The 15537-nt window shown below is 65.0% G+C and overlaps 2 protein-coding genes across 2 annotated transcripts; one reads left to right on the top strand and one right to left on the bottom strand.

Annotated features, from left to right (window-relative positions):
* Nucleotides 1-548: 548 nt before the first annotated feature.
* Nucleotides 549-10992, bottom strand: STRN4 (striatin 4; the record flags this gene model as incomplete). The annotated part of the gene is made up of 17 exons (XM_080361624.1): nt 549-2222; nt 2776-2862; nt 2949-3047; nt 3128-3256; nt 4264-4428; nt 5267-5394; nt 6012-6059; nt 6133-6308; nt 6759-6871; nt 7131-7220; nt 7307-7427; nt 7956-8085; nt 8172-8336; nt 8418-8496; nt 8579-8634; nt 8731-8834; nt 10801-10992. The coding sequence occupies 17 exons, from the start codon at nt 10990-10992 to the stop codon at nt 2053-2055; spliced, it is 2052 nt and encodes a 683-aa protein (XP_080217750.1). The 3' UTR covers nt 549-2052.
* Nucleotides 10993-11093: 101 nt separating this feature from the next.
* FKRP (fukutin related protein) lies at nt 11094-13679 on the top strand. The gene is made up of 2 exons (XM_080361644.1): nt 11094-11125; nt 11813-13679. Exon 2 carries the CDS (start codon nt 11948-11950, stop codon nt 13505-13507), a length of 1560 nt encoding a protein of 519 aa, XP_080217770.1. The 5' UTR covers nt 11094-11125; nt 11813-11947; the 3' UTR covers nt 13508-13679.
* The last annotated feature ends 1858 nt before the right edge of the window (nt 13680-15537 follow it).

Raw genomic sequence — 15537 nt, 5'->3', positions numbered from 1 at the left:
GGGGGGGGCGGCCTGGGAACGGACCCCCCATAGGACCCCCCCATAACCACAACCCCCCATTCCAGCCCATAACCCTCCCATACGACCTCCCCACATTTAGGGCCCCCCCCTGACCCGCCATTTCTCCCCCCCCTCTAAAAGACCCTTCCCAGACGCCCCCATTTCCCCCCCACATCCCCCCCCCCCCCACTTAGCCCCCCCCTTACCCGCAGGACCCTCATCATCCTCTCTCCGGTGTCACCACCAAGGGCACCGGGGGGGGGGACACACACACACGGGGGGTGGGCGGGGCCACCAGGAATGGGGCGGGGCCTCATAACCCCACCCCTTGCACTGTCACGTGGTTCAGGTCATTTCCCCCCCCCGCCCCCTCCGGGGTTCTGTGACCCCCCCAGTGTCGTCGTGACCCCTCCATGGTCCCCCCATTGTCCCCATGGCCCCCCCATTGTCCCCATATGACCCCACGACCCCCCCCCCCCCCCCCAATCACAATCTCTGGCAAAGGGTTTTATTGAACCACGACCCCCCCCAATAAATATCCCGTAAAAAGCAGAAAAAGCGTCAAAAAGGGGCAGTTTGGGGGGGGGGTCCCGACTATCACACAGTGATAAGGGGACAGTGACCCCCCCTGGGGACAAGAAGGGCCAGAAGTGTCCCCATGTCCCCCCCCCGCCGGGGCAGTTGGGGGGTCCAGGTGTCCCCATGTGTCCCCCCCACCCGATGTCACATGATGGGGCTGGGGAGGTGACAAAAAGGTGACAAAAGCCACCTCCACATGTCCCCCGGTGTCACACAAAGACCTTGAGACCAAGGGAAGGTGACAGATCAAGGTGACAAAGGCCACCGTGGCATTGCCACCATGTGTCCCCAAGTGTCCCCGTGTCACACGAAGACCTTGGCCGGGGTGTCAGTCCCAGGGTGACAAAGGGAAGGTGACAAAAGCCACCTCCACGTGTCCCCTGGTGTCCTCATGTCACACGAAGACCTTGGTGAGGGTGTCGCTTCCAAGGTGACCAAGGGAAGGTGACAAAGGAAGGTGACAAAAGCCACGCTGGCACTGCCACCACGCGTCCCCATGTCACATGAAGACCTTGGTGAGGGTGTCAGTCCCAGGGTGACAAAGGGAAGGTGACAAAAGCCACCTCCACGTGTCCCCAGGGATCTCATGACGACCTTGGTGAGGGTGTCAGTCCCAAGGTGACCAAAGGAAGGTGACAAAAGCCACCTCCATGTGTCCCCTGGTGTCCCCATGTCACACGAAGACCTTGGCTGGGGTGTTGGTCCCAAGGTGACCAAGGGAAGGTGACAAAGGAAGGTGACAAAAGCCACGCTGGCACTGCCACCCAGTGTCCCAAGGTGTCCCCATGTCACACGAAGACCTTGGTGAGGGTGTCGGTCCCAAGGTGACCGAGGGAAGGTGACAAAGGAAGGTGACAAAAGCCACGCTGGCGCTGCCACCACGCGTCCCCGGTGTCCCCGTGTCACACGAAGACCTTGGCCAGCCCGTCGGCACCGAGGTGACAAACAGAAGGTGACAAAAGCCACCTCCATGTGTCCCCATGTCACACGAAGACCTTGAGACCAAGGGGACCAAGGGAAGGTGACAAAAGCCACCTCCACATGTCCCCAGGGATCCCATGAAGACCTTGGTGAGGGTGTCGCTCCCAAGGTGACCGAGGGAAGGTGACAAAGGAAGGTGACCGGAGCCTCGCCGGCGCTGCCACCACGCGTCCCCGGTGTCCCCGGTGTCCCCGTGTCACACGAAGACCTTGAGACCAAGGTGACCAAGGGAAGGTGACAGATCAAGGTGACAAAAGCCACGCTGGTGCTGCCACCATGTGTCCCCCGTGTCCTCATGTCACATGAAGACCTTGAGACGAAGGTGACCAAGGGAAGGTGACAAAAGCCACCTCCACGTGTCCGCAGGGATCCCATGAAGACCTTGGTGAGGGTGTCGCTCCCAAGGTGACCGAGGGAAGGTGACAGATCAAGGTGACCGAAGCCTCGCCGGCGCTGCCACCACGCGTCCCCGGTGTCCCCGGTGTCCCCGTGTCACACGAAGACCTTGGCCAGCCCGTCGGCGCCGGCGCTGGCGCCCAGGGCGCGCTGCGGGTGGAAGGTGACGCCCAGGACGCCCTCGTCGTGGCGGCGCCGATGCGCCGGCAGCTCCTGCACGCACGCGCGGTGGCCCCAGTGCCACAGCCGCAGCGAGCAGTCGTGGCCTGGGGACAACGGGGACGTTGGGGACAACGGGGACACTGGGGATGTTAGGGGCAATGGGGACACAGGGAGCAATGGGGGTGTTGGGGACACTGGGTCCAATGGGGACTTTGGGGACAATGGGAACAATGGCGGTAACAGGGACACTGGGGGCAATGGGGGCGTTGGGGACGTTGGGGGCAATACAGACATTGGGGCTGTTGGGGGCAGTGGGGGCAATGGGGACATTGCGGGCAATGGGGACGTTGGGGGCAATAGGGACATTGGGGACGTTGGGGATGTTGGGACAATGGGGACGTTGGGGGCAACAAGGACAATGGGGACATTGGGAACATTGAGGGTGTCGGGGATGGGACAGAGATGGGTTGGGGACAGTGTTTTTGGGGACAGTGTTTTTGGGGACAGTGTTTTTGGAGACAGTGTTGGTTGGGGACAGTGTTGGTTGGGGACAGGGACGGGTTGGGGACAGGGACAGGTTGGGGACAGGTTGGGGACAGTGTTGTTTGGGGACAGTGTTGTTTGGGGACAGTGTTGGTTGGGGACAGGGCCACTCACTGCCGGACATGAGGAAGCCACCGCTGGGGTCGATGGCCAAGCAGGTGACAGCGTCCAGATGTGCCACCATGGAGTGCACCACGTGACCTGCCGGTGACACCGCGGGTGACACAGTGACACCCCCGACCCCCCCGCACCCCCCCCCCCCCGCATTGTCCCCGAGTGTCCCCAACCTGCGCGGGTGTCCAGGAAGCGGATGGCGCGGTCATCGCCGGCGGTGACAACGACGGGCTGGCTCGGGTGACAAACCACCTGGTTGATGGCGCCGCCACCTGCGCGGGGACACGGGGGACGCTCTGGGGACCGCGGCGGTGACAATGGGGACAGGGCGGGGGATGCTCGTGGCACTCACGGGTGTCCAGGAGCAGGAGGGGACGCGTCACCGTCACGTCGTAGAGCGCTGTCACCCCCGTGCGGAACGCCACCACCAGGTGACACGGCTGCGTGGCCGAGAAGGTGACGGAGGTGGGGACACCGTGCTCTGCGGGACACGGGGGGTGACAGGGGTGTCCCCAAGGCCGAGGGGACGTCCCTTGAGGTGAGGACACCGTGATCCAGGAGGATGGGGACATGGGGGTGACAGGGGTGTCCCCAAGGCCTTGGGGACTCTGTGATCCAGGATGGGGACATAGGGGGTGACAGAGACATCCCAAGGTGGGGACACCAGGAGGATGGGGACACATGGTGACAGGGGTGTCCCCAAGGCCTCGGGGACTCTGTGATCCAGGATAGGGACATGGGGTGACAAGGATGTCCCCTGAGGTGGGGACACCAGGAGGATGGGGACACAGGATGACAGGGATGTCCCCTTAGGTGGGGACACCAGGAGGATGGGGACATGGGGGTGACAGGGGTGTCCCCAAGGCCTTGGCGACTCTGTCATCCAGGATGGGGACATGGGATGACAGGGGTGTCCCCAAGGCCAAGGGGACATCCCTTGAGGTGGGGACACCAGGAGGATGGGGACATGGGTGTCCCTAAGGCCTTGGGGACTCTGTGATGCAGGATGGGGACATGGGGTGACAGGGGGTGACAGGGACATCCCTTGAGGTGGGGACACCAGGAGGATGGGGACATGGGGGTGACAGGGACATCCCGAGGTGGGGACACCAGGAGGATGGGGACACGGGGGTGACAGGGACATCCCGAGGTGGGGACACCAGGAGGATGGGGACACGGGGTGACAGGGACATCCCGAGGTGGGGACACCAGGAGGATGGGGACACGGGGTGACAGGGACATCCCGAGGTGGGGACACCAGGAGGATGGGGACATGGGGGTGACAGGGACATCCCGAGGTGGGGACACCAGGAGGATGGGGACACGGGGTGACAGGGACATCCCGAGGTGGGGACACCAGGAGGATGGGGACACGGGGTGACAGGGACATCCCGAGGTGGGGACACCAGGAGGATGGGGACACGGGGTGACAGGGACATCCCGAGGTGGGGACACCAGGAGGATGGGGACACGGGGTGGCCGACTCACCGCTCTGCGCGTCGTAGGTGACGAGGGGGGTGACGCCGCGGGGGTCCCAGAGGCGCACGGTGCCATCGGCCGAGCAGGACGCCAGGCGGTCACCCGCGGGGGACAAGGCCACGGCCCACACGGCGTCACCGTGACCCCGCAGGACCCCGCTGAGGTCACCGGGGTCTGGGGACAACGGCACGTGTCACCGGGGGGGGACACAGGGGGATGTGTCACCGAGGGACAGCGGGAAGTGTCACCGAGGGACAGCGAGAAGTGTCACCAAGGGGTCTGGGGACAGCGGGAAGTGTCACCGAGGGGTCTGGGGACAGTGGGAAGTGTCACCAAGGAGGTGGGACAGCAGGAAGTGTCACCGAGGGACAGATGGAAGTGTCACCAAGGGGTCTGGGGACAGTGGGAAGTGTCACCAAGGGACAGATGGAAGTGTCACCGAGGGGTCTGGGGACAGTGGGAAGTGTCACCAAGGGACAGCGGGAAGTGTCACCGAGGGGTCTGGGGACAGTGGGAAGTGTCACCAAGGGACAGCGGGAAGTGTCACCGAGGGGTCTGGGGACAGTGGGAAGTGTCACCAAGGGACAGCGGGAAGTGTCACCGAGGGGTCTGGGGACAGTGGGAAGTGTCACCAAGGGACAGCGGGAAGTGTCACCAAGGGGTCTGGGGACAGTGGGGAGTGTCACTAAGTGACAGCGGGAAGTGTCACCAAGGGGTCTGGGGACAGTGGGGAGTGCCACTAAGTGACAGCGGGAAGTGTCACCAAGGGGTCTGGGGACAGTGGGGAGTGTCACTAAGTGACAGCGGGAAGTGTCACCAAGGGGTCTGGGGACAGTGGGGAGTGTCACTAAGTGACAGTGGGGAGTGTCACCAAGGGGTGGTGACACCGTGTTGTCCTCCCAGCCAAGGGGGTGACATCCCAGTGGGGACAGGCGTCCCGAGGGGGGTGACACGGGGTGGGGGGACACGCGGGCGGTGACGTCACCGCTGTCACCGAAGGGGCCGCACCCACCGTAACCGTCGTAGGGGTCAAGGTCAAGGTCAAGGTCGGGCAGGCGCCAGCGCCGGATGTCACCGTCCACCCCCCCGCTCACGCAGGTGCCACCGTCCCCGGCCACGGCCACCGCCAGCACCGCGCCCCTGGGGACAACCAGGGGACAATGAGGTGACACCGGTGGCCCTGGGGCTGCCTGAACCCCGTGGTGTCCCCAGGTGTCCCCAAACCTGCCCCGAGTGTCCCCAAGTCTGCCCTAAGTGTCCTCAAACCTGCCCAGATTGTCCCCTTGGTGTCCCCAAACCTGCCCTGAGTGTCACTTGGTGTCCTCAAACCCACCCTGAGTGTCCCCAAACCCACCCTGAGTGTCCCCTTGGTGTCCCCAAACCTGCCCGGAGTGTCCCCTTGGTGTCCCCAAATCTGCCCCGAGTGTCCCCAAACCCGCCCCAAGTGTCCCCTTGGTGTCCCCAAATCTGCTCTGAGTGTCGCTTGGTGTCCCCAAACCCGCCCCGAGTGTCCCCAAACCTGCCCGGATTGTCCCCTTGGTGTTGCCAAACCCGCCTGAGTGTCCCCTTGGTGTCCCCAAACCTGCCCGGAGTGTCCCCTTGGTGTCCCCAAACCCGCCTGAGTGTCCCCAAACCTGCCCGGAGTGTCCCCTTGGTGTCCCCAAACCCGCCCCGAGTGTCCCCTTAGTGTCCCCAAATGTCCCCAAACCCACCCCAAGTGTCCCCTGTCCCCCATGGTGTCCCCAAATGTCCCCAACCTGTGTCCCCGGAAGGCGTAAACCGGCTCCACGTCCAGCGCCGCGCTCCTGGTGACAAACAGGGGGTGACAACAGCGCCCGAGGGGGGTGTCCCCCAGCGTCTGTCACCGTTGTCACCTACTTTTTGGGGACGAGGGGCTTGTGGAGGTTCCAGAGCTTGATGGTGGCGTCCTCGGAGGCGGTGACAAGCGCGGGCGCGTTGGGGACAAAGGCCAGCGCCCGCACCGCGTCGTAGTGACTGCGCAGCGTGAACCTGGGGCTCCAGCTCTTCTTGGGGGTGTCACCGGGCTCGGGGACCTGCGGGGACAGAGCGAGGACAGGGCTGGGGACACCCGGGGGACGGTTGGGGACACTTGGGGACAGGGCTGGAGACACTGAGGGGACATCCAGGGGAGGTTTGGGGACATCGAGGGGACACTCAGGGCAGGTTTGGGGACACTTGCGGTGGGTTCGGGGACACTGAAGGGACACTCAGGACAGGTTTGGGGACACCAAGGGGACACTCGGGGCAGGTTTGGGGACACTGAGGGCAAGTTTGGGGACACTAAGTGACACTTAGGGCAGGTTTGGGGACACTAAGGGGACACTTGGGGCAGGTTTGGGGACACCAAGTGACACTTAGGGCAGGTTTGGGGACACCAAGGGGACACTTGGGGCAGGTTTGGGGACACCCCGGGGACAGCGGGTGCTCAGGGCAGGTTTGGGGACACGCTGGGGACACTTTGGGGACCCCGGGGGGTGACTCACGTCACAGCCGAGCTCGTTGTCGTTGGTGACAGTCAGGCCGGCCAGGTCCCCAAGGGGGACGTCCCCGTCCCCAACGCTGTCCAGGATGAAGACGTCGGAGATGCCCAGAGACCCTGCGGGAAACGGGGGGCTGGGGGGGGCCCTGGGGGACAGGGACCCCCCCGGGGGACACCCCGGGGGACACTGTGACCCCCCCGGGGGACACAGGGACCCCCAGGACCAGGGTGATGTCCCTGTCACCGATGACCCTTTGGAAACAGGGGGGCTGGGGGTGGCCCTGGGGGATGGGGGGACATGATGACCCCCCAGGTGACACGGTGACCCCCCCGGTGACACGGTGACCCCCCCGGTGACATTGGGCCCCCCCGTTACCTTCATGTGGCCTCGGTGGCCCCGCGCTGCTGGTTTTCGGGGGGATCCCGTCCACGTCCCCTGTGTCCCCCAACCCCCCCCGCAGCCGCTCTGGGGGGGGACAAGTGACAATGGGGGGGTGTCAGGTGACACCGAGGGGTTCATGGGGATCCCCCCAACCCTGTCCCCCGCCTCACCGAGCTCGGGGGGTCTGGGGGGGCCCCCGGCGTCCCCCGCGCCCAGGAAGTGGAACTCGCCCAATGCATCCTCGGAGTCGTCGTCATCGTCATCGTCATCGAGGGGGGGGCTGGGGGGCACCTGAGGGGCACAGACAGATTTGGGGACCCCCCCGAGGCTTGGGGACCCCCCCAAGGTCTGGGAGACCCCACTGAAGTTTGGGACCCCTCCCATTTTAGTAACCCCCCTTATTTATTTTAGGACCCCATTTTTATGTTGAGGACCCCCCCCATTTTGATACCCCCCCCCATTTATTTCGGGACCCCCCTCTCCACTTTGGGGACACTCCATTTTTATTTCAGTGTCCTCCCCTATTTTAACGACCCCCCCCATTTTAGTAACCTCCCCTTTTTATTTCAGGGACCCCTCTCCATTTTAGCAACCCCCCCTTTTTATTTCAGGCACCCCCCATTTTGGTACCCCCCCCTCCTTTTTATTTTAGGGACTGCCCTTTTTTGTGGGACCCCCTATTTTAATGACACCCCCCCCCCAACTCAATCTTGGTGACCTCCCCTATTTTAAGGACCCCACCCCCCCCCATTTTGGTTACCCCCCCCTTTTTAATTTCAGCCCTCCCCCCCCCCCCCCATTTTTGGGGGCCCCCCCCACCTTGAGCCGCTCCTTCCTATGCAGCTCGGGGGGGCTCCCGGCGTCCTCGTCCTCGTCGCTGTCCTCGTCCTCGGGGGGGGGAAAGGCCCCCCCGCCGCCCCCCCCCTCCTCCGTCTCCCTCCCCGCGTTCCTGGGGGGGACACACACACACTTAAAATAAAGCGACCCCCCCAAACCCCTCAGCCCCCCAGAACCCCCCCCCCCCCAATTCCTCACCTCTGAATCTGCTCCTCAATGCGCCGCAGCAATAGAGACGCGGGGGGGGGCGGTGGAGGCGGGGGGGGCGCGTTTTTCGGGGGGCCCCCCCGGCCCAGCAGCGCCCGCACGCGCCGGGACCTCATGTCCAAGATGGTGTCGCTGTACCCCACCTCCTCCAGGTACCTTTTCATGGGGGGGGGGGCATAATTTAGGGGTGGGGGCACCCCAAAAACGCCCCCCCCCCCCCCCAAAGGACACACTCACTGTCGCAGCAGCTGCCGTCCCTCTTTCCAAGCCACCGGGTCACCCCCCAGCGTTGTCACCTCCCCGGGGCCGTTTGTCACTGTGGGGGGGACACAATGAGGGGAGGGACATTACGGGGGGGTCATGGCACCCCAAATTCCGCCCCCCCCATTGACACTCACCCGGCTCCGCTTTCTTCTCCCCGTCGGCGCCGAATTTCAACTTGTGGTACTTGGACCTGGGGGGGACACGGGGAGGTGACAATGACACGGGAACGGGGAGGGAGGGGGTGACCCCGCGCTGGGGGGGGGAATGTTGGGGTGTCCCCCCCCACCTCTCCTGTTTTAGGGCGAATTCCAGCATTTTGATGCGCCGCACCAGGTCGGTTTTGAGGTTTTCTTGGCCTTTGCGCTCGCCCTGCAGGAAAGCCACCTGCGCCTGCGCGACAGACGGGGGACAGGGGGACAAGGGACAGGGGGACATGGGGGACATGGGGACAGGGGGACAAGAGACAGGGGGACATGAGGGACAAGGGACAGGGGGACAAGTGACGAGGGGACGTGGGGACCAAGGGGATGGGGGCACAAAGGACAGGGGGACATGGGGGACAAGGGACAGGGGGACAAGTGGACAAAGGACAGGGGGACATGAGGGACAAGGGACAGGGGGACATGGGACAGGGGGACAAGTGGACAAAGGACAGGGTGACATGGGACAGGGGGACAAATGGATAAAGGACAGGGTGACATGGGGGACAAGGGACAGGGGGACATGAGGGACAGGGGGACAAGTGGACAAAGGACAGGGAAACATGGGGGACAAGTGGACAAAGGACAGGGGGACATGGGGGACAAGGGGACATGAGGGACGTGGGACAAGGGACAGGGGGACATGAGGGACAAGGGACAGGGAGACAAGGGACAGGGGGACATGGGGGACAAGGGACAGGGAGACAAGTGGACAAGGGACAGGGAGACAAGTGGACAAGGGACAGGGGGACGTGGGGGACAAGGGACAGGGAGACAAGTGGACAAGGGACAGGGAGACAAGTGGACAAGGGACAGGGGGACATGGGGGACAAGGGACAGGGGGACATGGGGGACAAGTGGACAAAGGACGGGGGACATGAGAGACAAGGGACAGGGGGACATGGGACAGGGGGACAAGTGGACAAAGGACAGGGGGACATGGGGGACAAGGGACAGGGGGACATGGGGGACAAGGGACAGGAGGACATAGGGGACAAGGGACGGGGAGACAGGTGGACAAAGGACAGGGGGACATGGGGGACAAGGGACAGGGGGACACGAGGGACAAGGGACAGGGGGACATGGGAACATGGGGGACATGGTGACAGGGGGACATGGGGGACATGAGACAGGTGGACATGGGACAGTGGGACAAAGGACAGGGGGACAAAGGACAGGGGAACATTAGTGGCCCCAAGAGTGACACTGGTGGCCCCAGAGCTTGGTGACAATCCCGGGACACTGGTGGCCCCAGGAGGGACATTGGTGGCCCCAATCCCAGGTCTGGGGGTTCCCCAACCCCGTGTCTCCCCAACCCTGGGGGTCCCGTGTGTCCCCAATCCCGGGGGTCCCGTGTGTCCCCAACCCCGTGTCCCCCCCAATCCCGGGGGTCCCATGTGTCCCCAGTCCTGGGTCCCCAACTCCATGTGTCCCCAACCCCGGGGGTCCCGTGTGTCCCCAATCCCGGTCCGGGGGTCCCGTGTCCTCAACCCCGTGTGTCCCCAACCCCGTGTGTCCCCAATTCCGGGGGTGCCGTGTGTCCCCAGCCCCGTGTGTCCCCAACCCTGTGTGTCCCCAATCCCGGGGGTCCCGTGTCCCCAACCCCGTGTGTCCCCAATCCCGGGTCCGGGGGTCCCGTGTCCCCATCCCCGTGTGTCCCCATCCCCGTGTGTCCCCAATCCCGGGGGTCCCATGTGTCCCCATCCCCGTGTGTCCCCAATCCCGGGGGTCCCATGTGTCCCCATCCCCGTGTGTCCCCAATCCCGGGGGTCCCATGTGTCCCCATCCCCGTGTGTCCCCAATCCCGGGGGTCCCATGTGTCCCCATCCCCGTGTGTCCCCAATCCCGGGGGTCCCGTGTCCCCAACCCCGTGTGTCCCCAGCCCCGGGGGTCCCGTGTCCCCATCCCCGTGTGTCCCCAATCCCGGAGGTCCCGTGTCCCCATCCCCGTGTGTCCCCAATCCCGGGGGGCCCGTGTCCCCAACCCCGTGTGTCCCCAGCCCCGGTCTGGGGGTCCCGTGTCCCCAACCCCGTGTGTCCCCATCCCCGGGGGTCCCGTGTCCCCATCCCCGGTGCCGCCCCCGCCGGTGCCGCCCCCCCCGCCCTTTCCTCGCACGCTGGCGGCGGCCGCGGTGCCGGCGGCTGGAGCCCCGGTACCTGCAGCTCGGCCCGCTCCGCCTCCCAGCGCCCCTTCTCGGCCTCGAACCGCGCCCACTCGTGCTGGATGAAGTGCAGGATGCCGGGCAGGCTGAGGCCGCCGCGCCCCGCGGGCTGGGAGCCGGAGCCGGGCCCGGGCCCGGGGGGGTTCGTCCCGGGGGCCGCCGGGGCCGCCGCCCGCTCCGCCGCCATCGCGGCTGCCACAAAGGGAGCCAATGGCGGCGGCCGCGGGGCCGCTTCCTGCCACAAACGGAGCCGGAAGTGGGGGGGCGGGGCTCGGGGGGGGCGTTGCCGTGGCAACCGCGCCCGCGGGCGGGACGGCGGGGTACGAGGCCTGTGGAGGTTATGGGGGCCTATAGGGGCTATAGGGGAGGGGGGAGAGGGGCTATAGGGGACAGGGGGGTGGGGGGGGGCTGTAGGGGGTGCAGGTGAGGGCGTCCAGGGGCTATAGGGGACGGGGGGGACACACGGGCCTATGGGGGGGTATGGGGCCTATAGGGGCTATAAGGGAGGGGGCATAGGGGCTATAGGGGGTGTAGGGGAGGGGGTGCAGTGGCTATAGGGGATGGAGAGAGGGACACGGACCTGTGGGGGGTACAGGGCGAATAGGGGAGGGGGCATAGGGGATATAGGGGATATAGGGGGCGGGGGGGTGGGGAGGGGGTGTAGGGGGTGTAGAGGAGGGGGTACAGTGCCTATAGGGGATGGGAGGGAGACACACAGGCCTATGGGGGGGTATGGGGCCTATAGGGGGGTATGGGGCCTATAGGGGAGGGTGCATAGGGAGTCCAGGGGCTATAGGGGATGGGGGGGGACACACAGGCCTGTGGGGGGGTATGGAGCCTATAGGGGAGGAGGTACAGCAGCTATAGGGGGCGGGGGGGTATAGACCCTATAGGGGCCCATAGGGCTGTGGCTCAGCTTGGGGAGCTTGTTACCGCCCCTCCCCATTAATGAACCCCTTGGGTCACACCGCGACCCCCCCTCATTAACGCTTCGTTTCCCCCCCCAGCGCCAGCGCCGAGACCCCCCCGCCGGTGACACGCGTGGCCGCGCCGGTAGGACCCGCCCCCATGGGGGGATGACGGGGGGGGGGGCCGCTAATTAACTAATTAACCCCCCCAGGGGCGCTCATTAACCCCCGGCCATGCGCGTCAGGCCGTCCCAAGCCGCCATCGCGGGGGGGGTCGCCCTCAACCTGCTCCTCCTGCTGTTGTTCTGGCGGCGGGGGGCGCCCCCCCCGTCCTGGTGCCGCGGCCCCCGCGCCGCCCCCGGCGTCACCGTCGTCCTGTTCGCCGCCGAATCCGCCGAACCCGCCGACACGCTGGGGACGTCGCGCTCCTTCGCCGCCCTCCCCGTGCCGGTGCTGCTGCTGGCCGAGGTGGCTCCGTACCCGCCGCTGCCGCTGCCCGCGGGGGTGTCGCTGCTGCGCCTGCGCCCGGCGCTCGAGGGGCCCCCGAGCCGCCCCGAGCTCCACGTGCGCACCCGCCACGTGGCGCTGGTCCCCGACGGCGCCCGCGCCGTCCCCGGGCTGCTCGAGCGCATGCGCGACGTCCTGGAGGCCGGGGATGGTGACGACGGCGGCGACGGCGACAACAAGCTCCGCGTGGTGGCGGCGCCGGTGGGTGCGGAGCCGCCGCGGTGCCGCGAGCTGCGCGTGGACGCGCGCGGCTGGACCGTGTGGTACGGCCCCCCCGTGCCCCCCGGCGACGGCTGCGGCGCCCTGGAGGGCCCGTCCGTCCTGCTCCTGCGCACCCGCGACCTGTTCTCGCTGCCGCTGCCGCTGGCGCAGCCGGCGCCCGCCGCGCTCTTCATCCAGGCGGCCGCGCGCCGCTGGCGCCTCCGCGTCCTCCCGGCGCCGTTCCCCTTGGCGCTTCGCCCCCCGTTGTCCCCGCACGACGGCTGGAAAGCGGCGGATCTGGCCCAAAAGCGGCGCCGGCGCCTGATGGCCGAGCTGGGGGTGAAGCGCGAGGCGCTGGCCGACGGCGCCGACCGCTGGTACGGCTGCACCAAAGCCACGCCGCGCTGTTTCGGCACCGTCCACGCTCGCACCCCCCAGTACCTCGTGGCGGGGCGCTGGACCCCCCCGTGCTGCCTGCGGGCGCTGCGCGAGACCGCCCGGCACGTGGTGGCGGTGCTGGAAGGTTCCGGCGTGCGGTACTGGCTGGAGGGGGGGACGCTGCTGGGGGCCGTGCGCCTCGGGGACATCATCCCCTGGGACTACGACGTGGACCTGGGCATTTACCGCGAGGACGTGGGCAAGTGCCGCTGGCTGGCGGCCGCGGCGGCCGGGACGCCCGTGGAGGACCCCGAGGGCTTCTACTGGGAGAAGGCGCCCGAGGGGGAGTTTTACCGCGTGCACTTCAGCCGCGCCAACCGGCTGCACGTGGACCTGTGGCCGTTCTACGCGCGCGGCGGCACCATGACCAAGGACACGTGGCTGGGGCACCCGCAGGACGTGGAGTTCCCCGAGCGCTTCCTGCGGCCGCGCGAGCCGCTGCCCTTCGGCGGCTTCACGGCCATGGCGCCCAACAGCCCCCGGCGCTTCCTGGAGCTCAAGTTCGGCGCCGGCGCCGTGGAGAACCCCGAGTACCCCAACCCCGCCGTGCGGAGCCTGCGGGACGAGCGGGGGGGCGCCCGCGGCAGAGGGGGCGGGATAGGGTGGGACACGCTGTGGGGGGACAATAAACCATGTGACACCCGGTGAGGGGAAGATAAACTCTGTGACACCCAGTGAGGGGATGATAAAATGTGTGACACCCCATAGGGGGACGATAAACTGTGTGACACCCAGTGAGGGGACGATAAACTGTGTGACACCCCATAGGGGACGATAAACTGTGTGACACCACGAGGGGACAATAAACTGTGTGACACCCCATAGGGGGACGATAAACTGTGTGACACCACGAGGGGACAATAAACTGTGTGACACCCCATAGGGGGACGATAAACTGTGTGACACCACGAGGGGACAATAAACTGTGTGACACCCAGTGAGGGCACGTTATAGTGTGTGAGACGCTGTGAGGGGACAATAAACCGTGTGACACCGAGTGAGGGGATGATAAACTGTGACACCACGAGGGACGATAGACCCTGTGACACCCAGTGAGGGGACGATATAGTGTGGGACACACTGTGAGGGGACGATATAGTGTGGGACACCCCACAGGGGGACAATAAACTGTGTGATACACAGTGAGGGGACAATAAACCCTGTGACACACTGGAAGGGGATGATAAACCCTGTGACACCCAGTGAGGGGACAAGAAACCCTGTGACACCCAATGAGGGGACGATAAACTGTGTCACACACCATGAGGGGACAATAAACTGTGTCACACACCATGAGGGGATGATAAACTGTGTAACACCCAATGAGGGACAATAAACCGTGTGACACCCAGTGAGGGGACAAGAAACCTGTGACACCACACGAGGGGACAATAAACTGTGTAACACCCAGTGAGGGGACAATAATCCTGGGGGTCCCAGTGTCCCCCCCCAAGTCCCCGGTGTCCCCAGCCCCCCCTGCAGTGACAGGTTGGGGACAGCGACCCCCCCAGTTTGGTGACAAACCCAATGGGCGCTGGGGGGGGGGACACATATCACAACCACTTTTATTGACACCACAGTGGGGGGGGGGGACAGAAATGACACCGAGACCCTCGGGTCACCCCCCCGGGCCGGGGGGGACGCACGGGGGGGGTCAAACCGGTTCAACTGGTCCCAGTTCACTCCAGCGACTGGAGCATCAGCAGCTGCTTCAGCACCTTGGTCTGGCTGGTCTCCCGGATCTCCCCGGCCAGGAACATCTCGTCCACCACCGTGTACACCTGGGGGGGCTCGGATCAACGGGGGGGGCCCCAAACCCCCCCCCATAAAATGAGGGGGTCCCCAAACCCCCCACCCCCCCAAAAAATTGAGGGGTTCCCAAAAGGATTGAACCCAAACTCCCCAGTTCAACTCACCTTGTAGTAAATCAACTCACAAACATTATGCCCCCCCCCAAATCAAGGGGGTCCCCAAACCCCCCCACAGATCAGGGGGGGGTCCCCAAACTCCCCCCCTGTAAAATAGGGGGGTCTCCAAAATGGATTGAACCCCCAACCCCCCCAAATTTGCTCACTGTGTAGAAATCAAGCACCAAATCAACTCAGAAACTTTATAGACCCCCCTAAATCAAGGGGGTCCCCAAAACCCCCCAAGATCAAGGGGGGTCCCCAACCTCCCCCCCGTAAAATGGGGGGGTTCCCCAAACCCCCCCAAATGGGATTGAACCCCCAAACCCCCAGTTTAACTCACCTTGTAGAAATTAAACAGCAAATCAACTCACAAACATTATGGGCCCCCCATAAATCAAGGGGGTGTCCCCAACCCCCCCGATAGACCAAAGGGGGGGTCCCCCAAACCCCCCTAAAGCGGGGGGGATTCCCCAAACCCCCCCAAGTGGGACTGAACCCCAAAACCCCCCAAATTTCCTCACCATGTAGAAATCAAGCACCAAATCCAACTCACAGACATTATGGGCCCCCCATAAATGAAGGGGAGCCCCAAACTCCCCCTATAGATCAAGTGGGGGGGTCCCCCAAACCCCCCCTAAAGCAGGGGGTCTCCAAAACCCCCCCAAATGGGGCTGAACCCCAAAACCCCCCAAATTTCCTCACCATGTAGAAATCAAGCACCAAATCAACTCACAGATATTATGGCCACCTGTAAATCAAGGGGGTCCC

This window comes from Nesoenas mayeri, assembly GCF_963082525.1.
Source record: "Nesoenas mayeri genome assembly, chromosome: 35".
Lineage (NCBI taxonomy): Eukaryota > Metazoa > Chordata > Aves > Columbiformes > Columbidae > Nesoenas > Nesoenas mayeri.
The sequence above is the reverse complement of the archived record's forward strand: the minus strand, read 5'-3'. Positions and strand labels throughout refer to the sequence as shown.